At 45.8% G+C, this 14,980-nt stretch overlaps 1 protein-coding gene across 10 annotated transcripts in view; it reads right to left on the minus strand.

Moving 5' to 3' along the window:
- dock1 (dedicator of cytokinesis 1) overlaps positions 1-14,980 on the minus strand; it is a 263,696-nt gene that overhangs the window by 165,830 nt on the left and 82,886 nt on the right. For all 10 annotated transcript variants that reach the window (XM_034292884.1, XM_034292883.1, XM_034292881.1 and 7 more), the window contains 3 exons: positions 11,667-11,773; positions 5,165-5,292; positions 1,899-1,994 (listed from right to left, as the gene is read on the minus strand). In XM_034292884.1, coding sequence (XP_034148775.1) covers positions 1,899-1,994; positions 5,165-5,292; positions 11,667-11,773 — 331 coding nt within the window. The remainder of the gene's footprint in view (positions 1-1,898; positions 1,995-5,164; positions 5,293-11,666; positions 11,774-14,980) is intronic.

Here is a 14,980-nt window from a genome sequence, read left to right on the forward strand (position 1 = left end):
TACACACAACAGCTTGGTAATTAAGAGTTTCAGGTTCAAGGTTGGTGCTTACAAACTTGATGCGGGAGAAAATGTCGGTCAAGGTTTGAGAAAGTTTGCCTACTTACTCACATTCAATTAACATACAATACCACAGAAGTGTTACATGTTTCAAAAGCACTTCGCTTTAACTAGGTTTTTTGTAATCAGTTAGCACATAATGTAGGACATGATTTTCACAATCTAAGTTTATAAGTGAGGTTCTCTACGCTGTTTAGACCCAAGCGTTTGGAAATCACAAATCATAATCGAAATGACAATATTTGCCCAAGGAATCGTGATTCAATATTCCATCCAACCTATATTTCTGTCTAGTGCATTAGTTCAGACTACGCCCCATATAGAACAAGGAACCATTTGGGAAAACGGTACATTCAAAGAATACAGATATTATGTTAATATCTCTCTCTCTCTCTCTCTCTCCTCCATCTCCCCCCTCTCCCCTTCTTTTCTCCCCCTCCCACTAAAATGGATGAGTTTCTGGGGAGCAGAGAAACAAGCACTGTGAGGATGGCAGCATAGTTATGGAATGACTGAGAAGTCACTTAATTATCTACAAGTTCCTACTGAGAAGCTGATTGGCTCAGCCTTAGTAACGCATAACATGCATGCTAAACAGCCTCCGATTCCCTATTTAGTGCACTACTTTGGAGCAAAGCCTTATGGGAGGTTGTAGGTAATAATGTACCAATTGGGGACTTAGCCAGAGAGTATATACTGATTAGATATCACACTGTGATAACCTGCATTGGGCTCACATTAGCAATGTTCCCGATATTAGGTGACAGCTCGCTCTCTCTCGCTCCCTGTCTCTCTCGCTCCCTGTCTCTCTCGCTCCCTGTCTCTCTCGCTCCCTGTCTCTCTCGCTCCCTGTATGTCTCGCACCCTGTATGTCTCGCTCACAGTCTGTCTCGCTCACAGTCTGTCTCGCTCACAGTCTGTCTCGCTCACAGTCTGTCTCGCTCACAGTCTGTCTCGCTCACAGTCTGTCTCGCTCACAGTCTGTCTCGCTCACAGTCTGTCTCGCTCACAGTCTGTCTCGCTCACAGTCTGTCTCGCTCCCTGTCTGTCTCGCTCCCTGTCTGTCTCGCTCCCTGTCTGTCTCGCTCCCTGTCTGTCTCGCTCCCTGTCTGTCTCGCTCCCTGTCTGTCTCGCTCCCTGTCTGTCTCTCACACACACTCACACTCTCTCTGTGTTTGTTTGCGTGTGTGTGTGTGTGTGAGAGAGTGAGTGTGTGTGAGAGACAGAGAGAGCGCGAGAGAGAGCGAGAGAGAGAGAAGACATGGCCTGGATGATAAATCAGATGAAAGCGGTGAGGGAGATGAATGAAGCCTTTGGAGTGATTCTATGTGAAGGTGTGGAGGGCTGATGACTGAGGCATTACTTTAGAAACAGGTTCTGAAAATCTCTGATGTTAGAAACAGGTTCTGAAAATCTCTGATGTTAGAACAAGCATTTGATAACTCTGATGTTCTGGATAGGGAAGGCTGAGGTTGGGCTCGGGCTGCTGGATCTGGGGGGGATTATGATAGCTAATTCAGAAGAACCTTTTGGCAGATGTTGCCAGAGGCACACTGAGCAGGACACAGTGTTTCAGAACTTGAAACAGGGAAGAAACTGGCCTTTTTCAACATGTTAAAAAACAGAATCCAGGCTGGCTCGCTTCTCGGCCTGCATGGACTTGGGACATTCTGCAACCAGCAACAGAACACAGCCTTTGTTTCTCAGAAATCCTTTTAGTAGGATTCCAGGACACAGGAGCCAGTTTTCCCCGGAGGTCTCCGGCAGCGAAGACGTGGCAACACAGGCGTTGGGAGACGGGGGGTGGGGGGGGGGGGGTTTCTAGGGTTCCGACTTACGATGAGCGGAGAGTCTCGGCCCATGGAGATCACGGTCCTGTTGACTGTCCTCAGCAGCTTCTCCATGATGGTCTGGACGTGCCACTGGGTTGGACCCTGACCACAGAGAACGGAAAAGGACGGCAGGACGTGGATTAGGATGGAGAAGGACGGGAGGGCGTGGATTAGGCGGATATCTCATAACTGAAATATACACAGCATGGAAGTGACATGCAGAACATCACAGAGGTTAGCAACATTCCTGTCCCTAGGAAACCAATCCAAACACACACAGCAGTTGGTCTGATCGATAACTCTTCCAACTAAACCACAAAGACACATCTCATTCATTTTATTCATAACCTTTCATTTCACAGGTTAGCGCTACTGATTTTCTATTTTGCTTTTCAGAGGGAGACCAGGTCAAAAAGCCAGCACTCACAATGTTCTAAAGACATGGAACGCAAAAGCCTTTCAGTTTAAACGCCACGTTACCCGCTGGAAAAAGGCATGAGATTTACTGGGACGTTGTGGTTCAACCAGAGGTCAAAACAGTGACAGACACTTCATTGTCCTTCTAAGTATTTACTCCAAATTCATTCAGAAAGACAGGCTGCAATTGGGCACCCTTTGGCAGTTTGTTCCTTTGTGAAGGGCCAGAGAACTAGAAAGTTTTTTATGTATCGTACCCCACTTCGTACACGTCTTAGGCACGGTCAACAAAAAACTGTCATGTGACCATAGGCAACAACGGCCATTGGTACAGTGGACAATGTAGTCAGATGGGTGAGAGTTTTGCAGTTTAACCAAACACCGAACCCAAGAAAATGCATGCACAGAACATCTCCACTCAATATTACAGATCAAATAATAGGTCAAACATTTCTATGCAGGATTTAAAAGCATGATACAATGGTGCCTCGGTTTCTTTTTTACTGTCTCACAAAGTAAATCCTGCTATTCTCCTGCATCTTATTGTCCTGCTATAAATGGGATATTCTGAGGTTTCGTCTTAGATTTGGTGAAAACCCAGACTTTGTCTAATCAGCATTTAAATGCAACTCCAGCTGACAGAGCGTAGCCAGGGCGACGGTAAAGGCAGACTGCAGTTCTTAAATTGCCTTATTCCGCGTGGTTACTCAAAAATAAAGAACAGTGTTGTCAGCATGAAAATAAAAACTGCCATTATTATTATTTTATTTTTTTACAAACACTATTAATAGTTGGCAAACAAAAGATGTCCAAGAACACAGCCCTGTGGAACCCTCTCCAGGTCAGTCAATTCATATGTCAACAACAGCAGTTCACATTTGAGTCTACTCTGGCTTCTACATTTTAGGATGCGCTTTTTGGTGAATAAATGTTGTGAAATAACACACATTTTTGCTGATATATTATAGAAATGACCTGAAATAACAACAAAGAAATCCTGCAAAATGTACAAATCCTACATCTCATGACAGAGGACACAATGAGTACAACCAGACAGGTAGCTCGTGAACAATCTGCCTTAAATTGACTCAGCCTTTGCGACATGATATCACGATGTTGTCCTGAGACAAGCTTGGTAAATGAAATGACCGTTATCATATGTAATGGCGCGTTGTTGTTAAAGTGGTTGAATCATTTCCTTCATTCATTGACATCTCAAACAGCTCCATAATCCTGTCCAGACCGGAGGAAGCTGACAGTCACCCTAGAATATAAAGACTGGATTTCAGAAGTTACTCTGAGTGACTGTGGGGACATTCCTTCACGCCCGGGGAGGGTTGCTGTGACAGGGGCAGTTCCCCAGAGGACGTTCCTTCATAACAGGGTCGGGCCGGGGGCTGCCGTGACTATGATTTATAGGTAGCAGAGCTCAAACTCGGGGTAGAGGTGCTTGTTGTTGTCAATAGTGATCCGCATTTTCCCCAGTGGCCGATTAGAAGGGCGCCACGAGCTGGGCCGAGGGTTGGTGTGCGAGCAACGATCGGGGACGTCTACGGAGGAATCCATCCACCGCCCCAAGACCTTAATAATTCAAAAGCTATTTTAAGAACACACACACACACACAAATAAACCCATCTCCAAATGCTTAAGGCATCATCTGATCTCTCTGAATGCGTCAGGTGTGACGTACAACTTCATGCTTCTCAGCACAGGCCAAGGCTCACTGCAGTCTCCGAGTTCACTCGCTCTTTGTTTTCATGACTTTCAGCGGCACACTAAATAAATACTGGGTCTGTGCTGAATTCATATGGGAACAAGAGGGAGTTCAGTCTATTGAACACACTGAGTGATGGTTCTCTCTGGTTCTCTCCGATTTTCTCCGGCTCATGGGAGATTTGCCAATGCAACCAATCAATTATTAACATAAAAGTCCATGAAATAAACATTTCTATCTAATATGGAATGGGATTGGATTCATTAAATAGCCAACTCTATTGCAGCAGGCTAACAAAGCACTAATCAGGACATCTATTCTGGATGTTTCACTACAATGTTTGACTGAGTGGACTGTAGAAAAGTGAGGAATGAATTGTTTGGCAGGGCTGTGGGTTGAGAGGGGTGAGGCCTAAGGGACAAGGGTGTGAGGGGTGGGGCCTAAAGGAGAGGAGTGCGAGGGGGTGGGTTCTGAGGTAATGGGTTTGGAGGGGGTAGGGCCTAAGAAAGTGGACTGTGAGGGGGTGGGGCCTAAGAAAGTGGACTGTGAGGGGGTGGGGTCTGAGGTAATGGGTTTGGAGGGGGTAGGGCCTAAAAAAGTGGACTGTGAGGGGGTGGGGTCTGTGGTAAAGGGGTGTGAGGGGGTGGGGCCTAAGGAAGTGTAGTGTGATGGGGTGGGGTCTGAGGTGAAGGGGTGTGTGTGTAGTGTGAGGTTACATGGTGCGTGTCTGTAGTGTGTGTGTGAGCGTACGGTGTGTGTGTGTGTGTGTATTTGTGTGTATGTTCATTTCATGGGGGGGATCGATACTGCGTATCTTGCTCATTGCCTGCGGGGAATCCTATTAATGATGTTATGGTGTTAATATCATTATTAGTAGTATCATATACACGATCATGTGACGGCACTGAGCAAACTCAGACGAGCAGAACCTAATGCCATGACAAGTAACGCCTCCAATAAACAATTAAACTATTACATTACGTTTTCTGGCTAAACATTGGGTTACTGAGCTCAAAGTTATGGTCAGGTTCAGGCTAGGATTAGGGACAGAAGATAGGGAACATGGATGTCTGGGTTTTCAGTCCCCACAAGGATACAAAAAATGACATGCACGCGGGCGTGTGTGTGCTAATTTCTCACCACGTCCTTTCTGTAGAGGACCTCCAGGATGTTACTCAGTAGCTGACAGCAGGCCTCCAGGTCTTCCTGTTTCTCTAGGTGGAACTTCAACTGCTCCGTCATCAGAGGTAACAGGATCTCACGACAGTCTGCCAGGAAACACACAGATCCTTCATTCACAACATCAACCGCTCAGTAAGCATAATGGAAAAGCAACAAAATGTAGGGTTGTTCATAAACCTACTGAAAATCCCAATGTACCGTGGCATGGGGTGGCTTAGCTAGAACTCGCACAAGATCAATAGACATCTTTCAGAGTGGGAAAACTACCTGTGATTGAATACATCCTTCATACCCAATGAGGGACCTCAAAGCCAATTCCACCCCTTTTTTAATTGGACTAAATCAGTCTCCCAGTAACCGGAGACTGATTTAGACCTGGGTCCCACTATTCATCAGCTAGAACAGACCAATCGAAACGTTCTAGCTGGTGACCTCGTAGGATATGATTTGAACACAGCCGCAGCACTAGATCAGGCGGCACAAACAGACTGTACCTATTAAATGAACTAAAACTGAAAGCATGCCTTGTCAATCTGTTCAAACAAGACAACTAAAACTCCTCGGAGACGTGATGCTACAAACAGCCACTGGCACCACAGGCATTGATCAAACAGTTTTTCATTTTAATTTTAAATCACAGTAAATAAACCCAAACCTAATGCCATTTTTTAATAGCATCACTTCACAATAAACGTGTAATTTTACCATAGGTGTGCAAGGAATACAGAAAGTCAGGATGGGGGGGGGGGGGGACAGAGCGGGAGAGAAACAGACAGGCGTCAGGATGCCTTAGGCACTCAATGACAAATGACCATATTTTGTATTAAAGCTGAAGATTACAATGTGGCATTGCTGCATGGAGCGGAGGGGTTTAAATGAAAGCTAAAGAGCCTGAGGGACAAACAGTTGGAACGTTAGACGGAAGCCCATCTACTAGATCAATTAAAAAGGCAGGACTGATCACTAAAAGTGAGAGGTGGTGTCTCAGTAGGGATCTCTGGCCATTACCCCACACAACCATCTGTGGCCACTACCCCACACAACCATCTCTGGCCATTACCCCACACAACCATCTCTGGCCATTACCCCACACAACCATCTCTGGCCACTACCCCACACAACCATCTCTGGCCATTACCCCACACAACCATCTCTGGCCACTACCCCACACAACCATCTCTGGCCACTACCCCACACAACCATCTCTGGCCACTACCCCACACAACCATCTCTGGCCACTACCCCACACAACCATCTCTGGCCATTACCCCACACAACCATCTCTGGCCACTACCCCATACAACCATCTCTGACCACTACCCCACACAACCATCTCTGGCCATTACCCCACACAACCATCTCTGGCCACTACCCCACACAACCATCTCTGGCCACTACCCCACACAACCATCTCTGGCCACTACCCCACACAACCATCTCTGGCCACTACCCCACACAACCATCTCTGGCCACTACCCCACACAACCATCTCTGGCCATTACCCCACACAACCATCTCTGGCCACTACCCCACACAACCATCTCTGGCCATTACCCCACACAACCATCTCTGGCCACTACCCCATACAACCATCTCGGGCCACTACCCCATACAACCATCTCTGGCCATTACCCCACACAACAAAGGACTCTTAATGAACTCCCCCTCTCCATCTCCTCAAATTCAAATAAAAGGGGCTTGATTGCCATGTGAAGCACATTATTAAATAGACAAAGTACCTGTGGATGTTCTTTCCCTCTCTTTACAGGACATGTTTTTGTCACATTTGTTTATTCTGCATTACTAAAAGGGCCTTTGTTGTTTTTATAATGTCTGAGAGATTTCCATGTCAGCAAGATTGGCCTTGGATGTGTTTCAGCAAACTTCCCATCCACAGATATTGAAAAAAGACTACAACTCCAGGGGTTGTGTTCTTCCGGTTCAGTCCTGTCCCCATGGCAGTGTTTTTCCAAACATTCTCCAAGCAGATTGCCAGCTAACTAACTTTTCATTAAGTCCCACCCACACAAAATGTCAGTGAGGTTACTATAACAGGTGTAATTCTGAAACAGTAAAATATATTGTGTATATATTATATACTGTATTATGCTTGTGTATTTCACTCAAAGTTTATGTAAATAATTGGAGCATGATGCTTCTACGATGCCGAATCCAATATATGATCTTGTCATTGTCACAAAACCACTGCAGTACAGCTAAAAACTACTACACCTCCTAACAACTGTTTGCTAGCTATGCTGCAGTTTTGTACAAATGTGAGGCATTATTTAGCAGTCACTTCTTCTAAGCTACAAAAGGTCAATTTCTTAAAATGTATGCAGCAGAAACCCCCAAGTACATCAAAAAAGAGCTTTGGTAACCTCATTGTGACCTTGTTAAAATAAATAAATCATGATGGATTTGTCGAATAATACACTTGGTTAGATCAGGGTTTTTGACCTTGTGCCAATTACAGCATAATTTTTCTATCCACCTCTACTCAAGAGAAAAAGGCTGAGTGTATTCACCATTTACACTGGAAAAGGTATCTATTCCATTGACCTCTTTATAACATCTATTATAGTGGAGGAAGTTTAAAAAGTAAAAGTGAATCTGTCCCTCTCCCCCACTAATGCCTGCAATAAAAAAATTATAATATTCGTTCTAGCACTGACTTTGCTGAAAGCTACATGGAGTCATAAGAATATACTACTAGTTGTCTGTTTGTTCAACCTAGTTGAACATGAACGCACAAACTGAAATCTTATAATGAATCCACTAACAGAAAGTTGCTCTGGATAAGGGCATCGGTCAAATTATTAAATATAAAATACTGAATTTCTACTTGAAACGAAAAGATGGAGCATTCAAAATAATAATCCTCACCAGCATCATCTCCGTCCCTCAGTTAAACAATATTAGAATTAGAGTGCTGGTTTTGCAAGCCTCATTAATTATATAATTTAAAGCTATCCCTTCTCCAAATAATTCTAATGCAGATAATTACAGAAGATTTGTCAATACACACACACACACACACACACACAATACCCCATAATTACAAAGAATTAAAAAAAAGATTCTCCCATTCTTCCTGTTAGATCCTATCTAGCTCGGTCTGACTGAATAGAGAGCATAGGTGAAATGCAAACTTCAGGTCACCCCAGAGATTTGGAGTTCCAGTCTGGGCTTCAGCTTGGAAATTCATTCCTTTTACACTAATTAGTCTTTTCACAAATCAGTAGAAATTGTTTGCCAATAAATTCTCTTTGGAGCAAAATCACATCTTTTACCAATAATTGGTGAAAGGATCAATGTCAGGACGCCTATGCAAACAAAGCCAGTGAGAATGCTGACAACCATGTCGGTTATGTAACTAATTGAGTGCTGTCTCATCATCCAGTTTTCAGGGGAAAATAGAGTTATGTCGAAAAACACCGTATCCCCGAAAACAGGATGTTTCCGGTTCTGTCCGAAGGCACTCAGGGTGTTTGCGATGTAGAACAGTAAGCTAAGCTGTGTGCCAGCCATTCAAAGGCGTAGGGGACAGTGTGTAGTGAAGAATAATCTCCCTGAGGCTGGAACACAAAAGAAAATCTCCAATCTGAGGGGCGTCTGGCATTATGAAGACACTTTAATACCATGTCTTTCCAGTGGCACAATAATTTATTCACACACACAACATACATACTCCACTACCGCCCCCCCAAGAACCAGGCCAACAATCAGAAGATGAGTGCGAGAGGCAGACTGGAACTATCAAGCCAGGCCACAAGTGAATAGCAAACAGCACCTTTTAAAATTCAGCAACAGCTGTCAGGTTGGAGACACCATGGACCACCGAAACGGACAACACTGAGGCAGCATCCCGAAGCACCCTGATCCCCATTTATTGCTGGTCTAATGTAGCGCATGGCATAGGGCATAGGGGTGTCATTTGTGACACATGCACATTTGTACACGAAGACGACACGCCCATAAGCACGGAAAACTTTTATAGTCATTAACAGGCCACTTGGGAGGAACATCGCGGGAACACGACCAGCATTTTCAACGCGCTGCGTACGAAACATAACCTGTCCGATGTTAAGTCCAAATGCAGAAAAAAAGAAGGCGAAACTGAATAATCCTGCTGCGCGGAATAATAAGACACACACTGTTGACTGGGCGTGCCGATTATCACCCAGAGTGCCTGGCTACGGTTCAAAAGTGCCGGCCCATAGTCACATATGTTATTAAGCAGCAGTGCGAAAGCTGTGCACGTGTGCGTGTGTGTTTGTGACACACACGCGCCCTGTCTACATCAGATCAATAGTAATGAATGGAGGACACACACCCCACATACTGAGCTCAATCACCCAAGTGAATGTAGCTCACACTGAGCCAATCAAGCACAGAGAACGCCAGGACTCCCACATTGATTGCACCACAACATGGTGCTGCGGTAGAAAAATAAACATTTAACAGGGTTACACAGGGAAGGCATTTCCATCAGGTACAAGGCTTCGTGACGAGGCTAGGTGAAGACGTCCTTCGTAGGATTCACGACATCATGAAAATAGCTACTCCCCTGTGTTGTTTATTTTACAGAGCCGGTACAGATCATTTTTATCAAGGGTGCCAACAGATTTAGAGGTGACCGTATTTGTATGGCATAATTATGGTAAATGTATTATAATTACGTTCCAGCCCCCAACCATCTGCTCGAACAACACCCGGTCCACAGCCGATATTAGTTGCCCGAAGCCACGACTTCACTTAGCATTTTATTTAAGGTATACCTGAAAACGGTTTTACCGGCATTCAAACTGCTGCCCTCCCAACTGACCAACACTCGTTTGTGGGTGGCTGTATGGAAAGGCATTCCATGTAACCATTAACGGGTCAGGCAAAGTACTCCAGCTTAAACTGCCTATCGACCATAGTTCAGCAACCCATAGGACAGCCAGTGAAACATCTGCTCCAAAAAGTCAGCATTTGGATCCCAGCTAATATGGAGAACAAGCCTGTAAATATCTTAATATTCCTTCTGATTACAATGTTGGACTAACTAGCAACTGCCACGAATTAAATTAGAAAAGTAACTTATCCAACCCAAGCTATACACTGTGGCCCCTATCAAAGAACCGGGGTTACAAAATGTCCCTTTTCAGTTGGAAAAAACAGATTATTTATCAGGTACAAAGATAATGCTCCTACGCTTACATGTATTGATATTTATTCATAACAAGGCGTTTTCCCCAAGTGGAAACTACTGCCCTATTTCATTGTGCCATTTCCCTTTCATGTTAAATTGGTTTAGAGGTCAGCAGAAAGCACAAAGGGAGAGTTCCTTTATAAATGACCAGCTGTTGTTCCCGCCATTGCTCCACATTAGCCCAAAGCTTTAGGCATTCGGTGTGTGTGTGTGTGTGTGCGTCTAACTGCCAAAGTGTCTGTATGTGTGAGTGTGAGGGAAAGGTAGAGATGGAGAGAGATAAAGGCGAGGGCGGGGGGTGTTATCACAGGGGTCCAGGTGACGGGGCGAAGGCTTCCTGCCCTCAGAGGCTGGATGTGACGGCGTGCATCCGCGTGCATCAGACAGCACAGGGCAAGACCGGCACCACCGCAGAGGCACGGCCGGTCCCAGAGTGGCAGGGCAGAGTAGGGTTGCGTGAAAAGCTTTACCTTTCAGGTAGCACGCCCCAGTTGGTTTAAATGATCATCTGCAGCACAGCATTAGAACAACATGGAAATACCCTGTTCAGCATCGCGATTTATTGTGAAGTGAAATTACTTAACGAATTGAGGCAATTCTTATTTTGTTGACAAAAATTATTCAGATTCTTTAACAAACCCAGTTTTCTTTGCTATTCCATTTTTCAGGTAGCCATAGTCGAATCAAACAGTTCTGAGCATGGCTGACATCTTTAGCAGAAAACAGCTAACATCCAACAATCTTTGAAGCTTTTCAAACCACACCATTTCACACCAAGGTAACCTAAAGTGCTGGGATTCAGAATTCTGAGACACTTCTAAATCTGGGTAACGTGTTATTCAGAAACAAGGTTCTATCTGCAAAAAAATTTACTCATCTTCTATAGGAAGGAAGACGTGACAGCGATTTCAATGTTGACATTTATATGATTAAAATGAATGTTCTTTCATATCACAGGCTCAAATATAGACGTTACAGTTTAATGCACCTTTGTATCTTGCTAACTCTGAGTTACATATTCATAGTGGCTTCCAATTGTCTATGGTCCTTCAGACATTGCTCAAACCCTACCCCAGCTCTCTGTTCTGCCAGGGGATAGCCTTGGTACTCTTCTTCATCCTGGTGGAACCAGGTTCCCATTGAAGCCAAGACAGAAGAGTCCCTGCCTGTTCTCCCCAATACGTTTAAAACCACACACGCTGAAACTCATTCTCAAATGCTTCTGTTTGCTTGTTCTCGGGTTGTTTGGTTGTATGTCCTTACCGTGCTGTGTAAAGAGGTCACTGTGGACAATGTCGATGAGGCAGTGTAGCTTCTGTTTGACCAGTCGCCCCAGAGGAACCTTCAGAATGAACTCTGTAAATAGTTTACTGTAAGATAAAAACACAGTACATGTTAATAGGAGAGATCAATGAGCCCACAGGGTTTGGTCATTAAAGGTGAAATGTGTGGTTGCTATACACACACACACGTAGATAAATATTAGTGGTGGGCAGAAATATTGACACCTCAATATGATATATTGATCAATGTTTTGTGATTTTGTTCAGTACTTATTTGACTGTTTTCTATAATATATTTATAACAAATAATACCATTAACAATGATGCACCAGTATGTTTCAGTTGGCTGATTGCAAAGAAAATGTGTTAAAAAATCTTAGCTAGCTAGCTAATGTACTATTTCTTACACTACTGGACTGAAAGGTTAAGGGAGGATGACTAAGATAATCGGACAAAGGTATCGAAGGAACAAATTATAACAATAAAAACCTATAGATACATTTGATCAAGTTAGACACTAGCCAGCTATTTTTTTTCTTCATTACCAGATAACTGTAAATGCTGAAACAGTTAACGAGATCACAAGGGAGAAAAAAAAACATTTAAGCAACTTTTCAAATTAAATAAGATATCCAGTTTAAAAATGCAACCAAAATCGATTTAGTCTTACAATGAAATCCATTCATTTCTAACCTACAGAATCATGACAAACATAACTTGTAGATGTCGTATTAGTTATATATCCCTGCAGAAACATGACAATTAAATTACAATCTATTCACACTACATCCCTTTGAGTGAATTGTACTCCCAGGAAAGCAAAGACATGGTATGGGGGGGTGGGGTATTCTACTCAGCTAAAGGATGGGTGCTTGTAAAGCCTGAAGTGCTGCTTGCTGCTGGAAGGAAGCATTTGGCAAAGGATGAAAGGTTCCTGCATGGCCTCAATTCATCCGTCTTCTTTTCCCTCGCCAGGTTTGTGTTTACAATGGGAGCCACTGATTCTGGTCTTATCCCTAAATTTCTTCTCTGCAGAAGAGGAGCATCAAGCTTGCCCTCAGTTCTCCTCCCTTTCACTAGCGTTGCTCTAAAGAAGAGCTCAGGCCTCCACCTAACAGGAGCTAGGTGGAAGATGGAGAGGCCGCCACACACACCAGCTAAATACAGTAATCTGGGATTTGACAAGAGGCCAGGTAGGGAACATGTGGTTAAAGTGCCACTTAATGTCACTGTGGCTCCTTTGTGTCCGACTGAGTGCCTTTTGGCTTTAGCCCTGGATCCTGTGGAGAGCCAAGGAGAGGAGTCTGGAGAGCTGAGATCAAAGCCTCCCTCTCCCCGCCAACAATGTGACAGTGACAGGGAGATTCAGGCATAGCATCTCCACTTTCTATAGCGATGGTAAGAGAAAGATATTGTGGAGAAAGACATTGGAAGAATGACACCATGGATATGCGGGTTGTGTCAGGGGGACAGATTGCCCAGAGACAGGGGAGTGTCAGGGGGACAGATAGCCCAGGGGGACAGATAGCCCAGGGACAGGGGGGTGTCAGGGGGACAGATAGCCCAGGGACAGGGGGGTGTCAGGGGGACAGATAGCCCAGGGACAGGGGGGTGTCAGGGGGACAGATAGCCCAGGGACAGGGGGGTGTCAGGGGGACAGATAGCCCAGGGACAGGGGGGTGTCAGGGGGACAGATAGCCCAGGGACAGGGGAGTGTCAGGGGGACAGATAGCCCAGGGACAGGGGGGTGTCAGGGGGACAGATAGCCCAGGGACAGGGGAGTGTCAGGGGGACAGATTGCCCAGGGACAGGGGAGTGTCAGGGGGACAGATAGCCCAGGGACAGGGGGGTGTCAGGGGGACAGATAGCCCAGGGACAGGGGGGTGTCAGGGGGACAGATAGCCCAGGGACAGGGGGGTGTCAGGGGGACAGATAGCCCAGGGACAGGGGGGTGTCAGGGGGACAGATTGCCCAGGGAGAGTGGCATAGTTTGAGCAGGTTTACATCGGCATGTGTCCTGTCCATTTCGATGTGTTATTTGCCAACTCTGCATTACTGGCATGTCCCGTACTGTCCCGTATTCTACTCACTGTATTATTGAATTTGGACCATTATGTTTGGAATGTCCCGACGTGGAACAAGCCATGAAAGCCAGCTGACCGACCTTAATTCATCATCAGCCCTTACTAGAATCTCAAGGCCAGACATTGTAAGGGGACAACAGAGGCAATGTGGTGTCTCCCCCGGCTCAACCCCTCCTCAACCTCTCCTCGCCCTGGCTCAACCCCTCCTCAACCTCTCCTCGCCCTGGCTCAACCCCTCCTCAACCTCTCCTCAACCTCTCCTCGCCCTGGCTCAACCCCTCCTCAACCCCTCCTCAACCCCTCCTCAACCCCTCCTCAACCTCTCCTCAACCTCTCCTCAACCTCTCCTCAACCCCTCCTCAACCCCTCCTCAACCTCTCCTCAACCTCTCCTCAACCTCTCCTCAACCTCTCCTCGCCCTGGCTCAACCACTCCACAACCACTCCACAACCACTCCTCAACCACTCCACAACCCCTCCTCAACCCCTCCTCAACCCCTCCTCGCCCTGGCTCAACCACTCCTCAACCACTCCTCAACCCCTCCTCAACCCCTCCTCAACCCCTCCTCGCCCTGGCTCAACCTGGTGCCCTTCCTCCTCTGTCACGCAACACCTCCTCCTCTGTTCTGCAACACCTCCTCAACCCCTACTCAGCCACCAGTGAGAGAAGGTGTCAAACACACACAGCACACACACCCATCGCACCCGGATGCAAGCGAGAAAGTAATCGAGAGAAACAGAGGGAGTTGGAGAAACAGAGGGAGGTGGAGGAACAGAGGGAGCGAGCCAGGGAGTGCCTGTCTCACTGGCATCATACAACGCTTTTTCTCTCACCAAGACAAGCCTGTGGGTGGATGGATGGAAGGGGAGGTTTGAGGGGGATGACTGGGGAGCTGGAAAGTAGGCTAGTTAGAGTGTCACAGGGATGACAGGGACATGGGGCGAGAGATTAACTGCCACCTCTGGCTGAGGGCTCTGTCAAGACACAGGACGACCTCACAGGGATTGACCTGGTACAATCCTCACTTTACGCTGACACCTGTCCTGTCCCCGGAGTATGATGACACTCACACCCCACATCAAATGGCCATTGTCCAGGAAGGACAGCACAACATCCAGGGGATCCCAACCAATAGGACGCAGTCCTAATATAGGGCAGCGACATTTCATGGACTTGAGTGTTAAAAACAAAGTTATTTCTATAATTGTTT

The sequence above is a fragment of the Esox lucius genome, chromosome 6 (genome assembly GCF_011004845.1).
Source record: "Esox lucius isolate fEsoLuc1 chromosome 6, fEsoLuc1.pri, whole genome shotgun sequence".
Classification (NCBI taxonomy): Eukaryota; Metazoa; Chordata; class Actinopteri; order Esociformes; family Esocidae; genus Esox; species Esox lucius.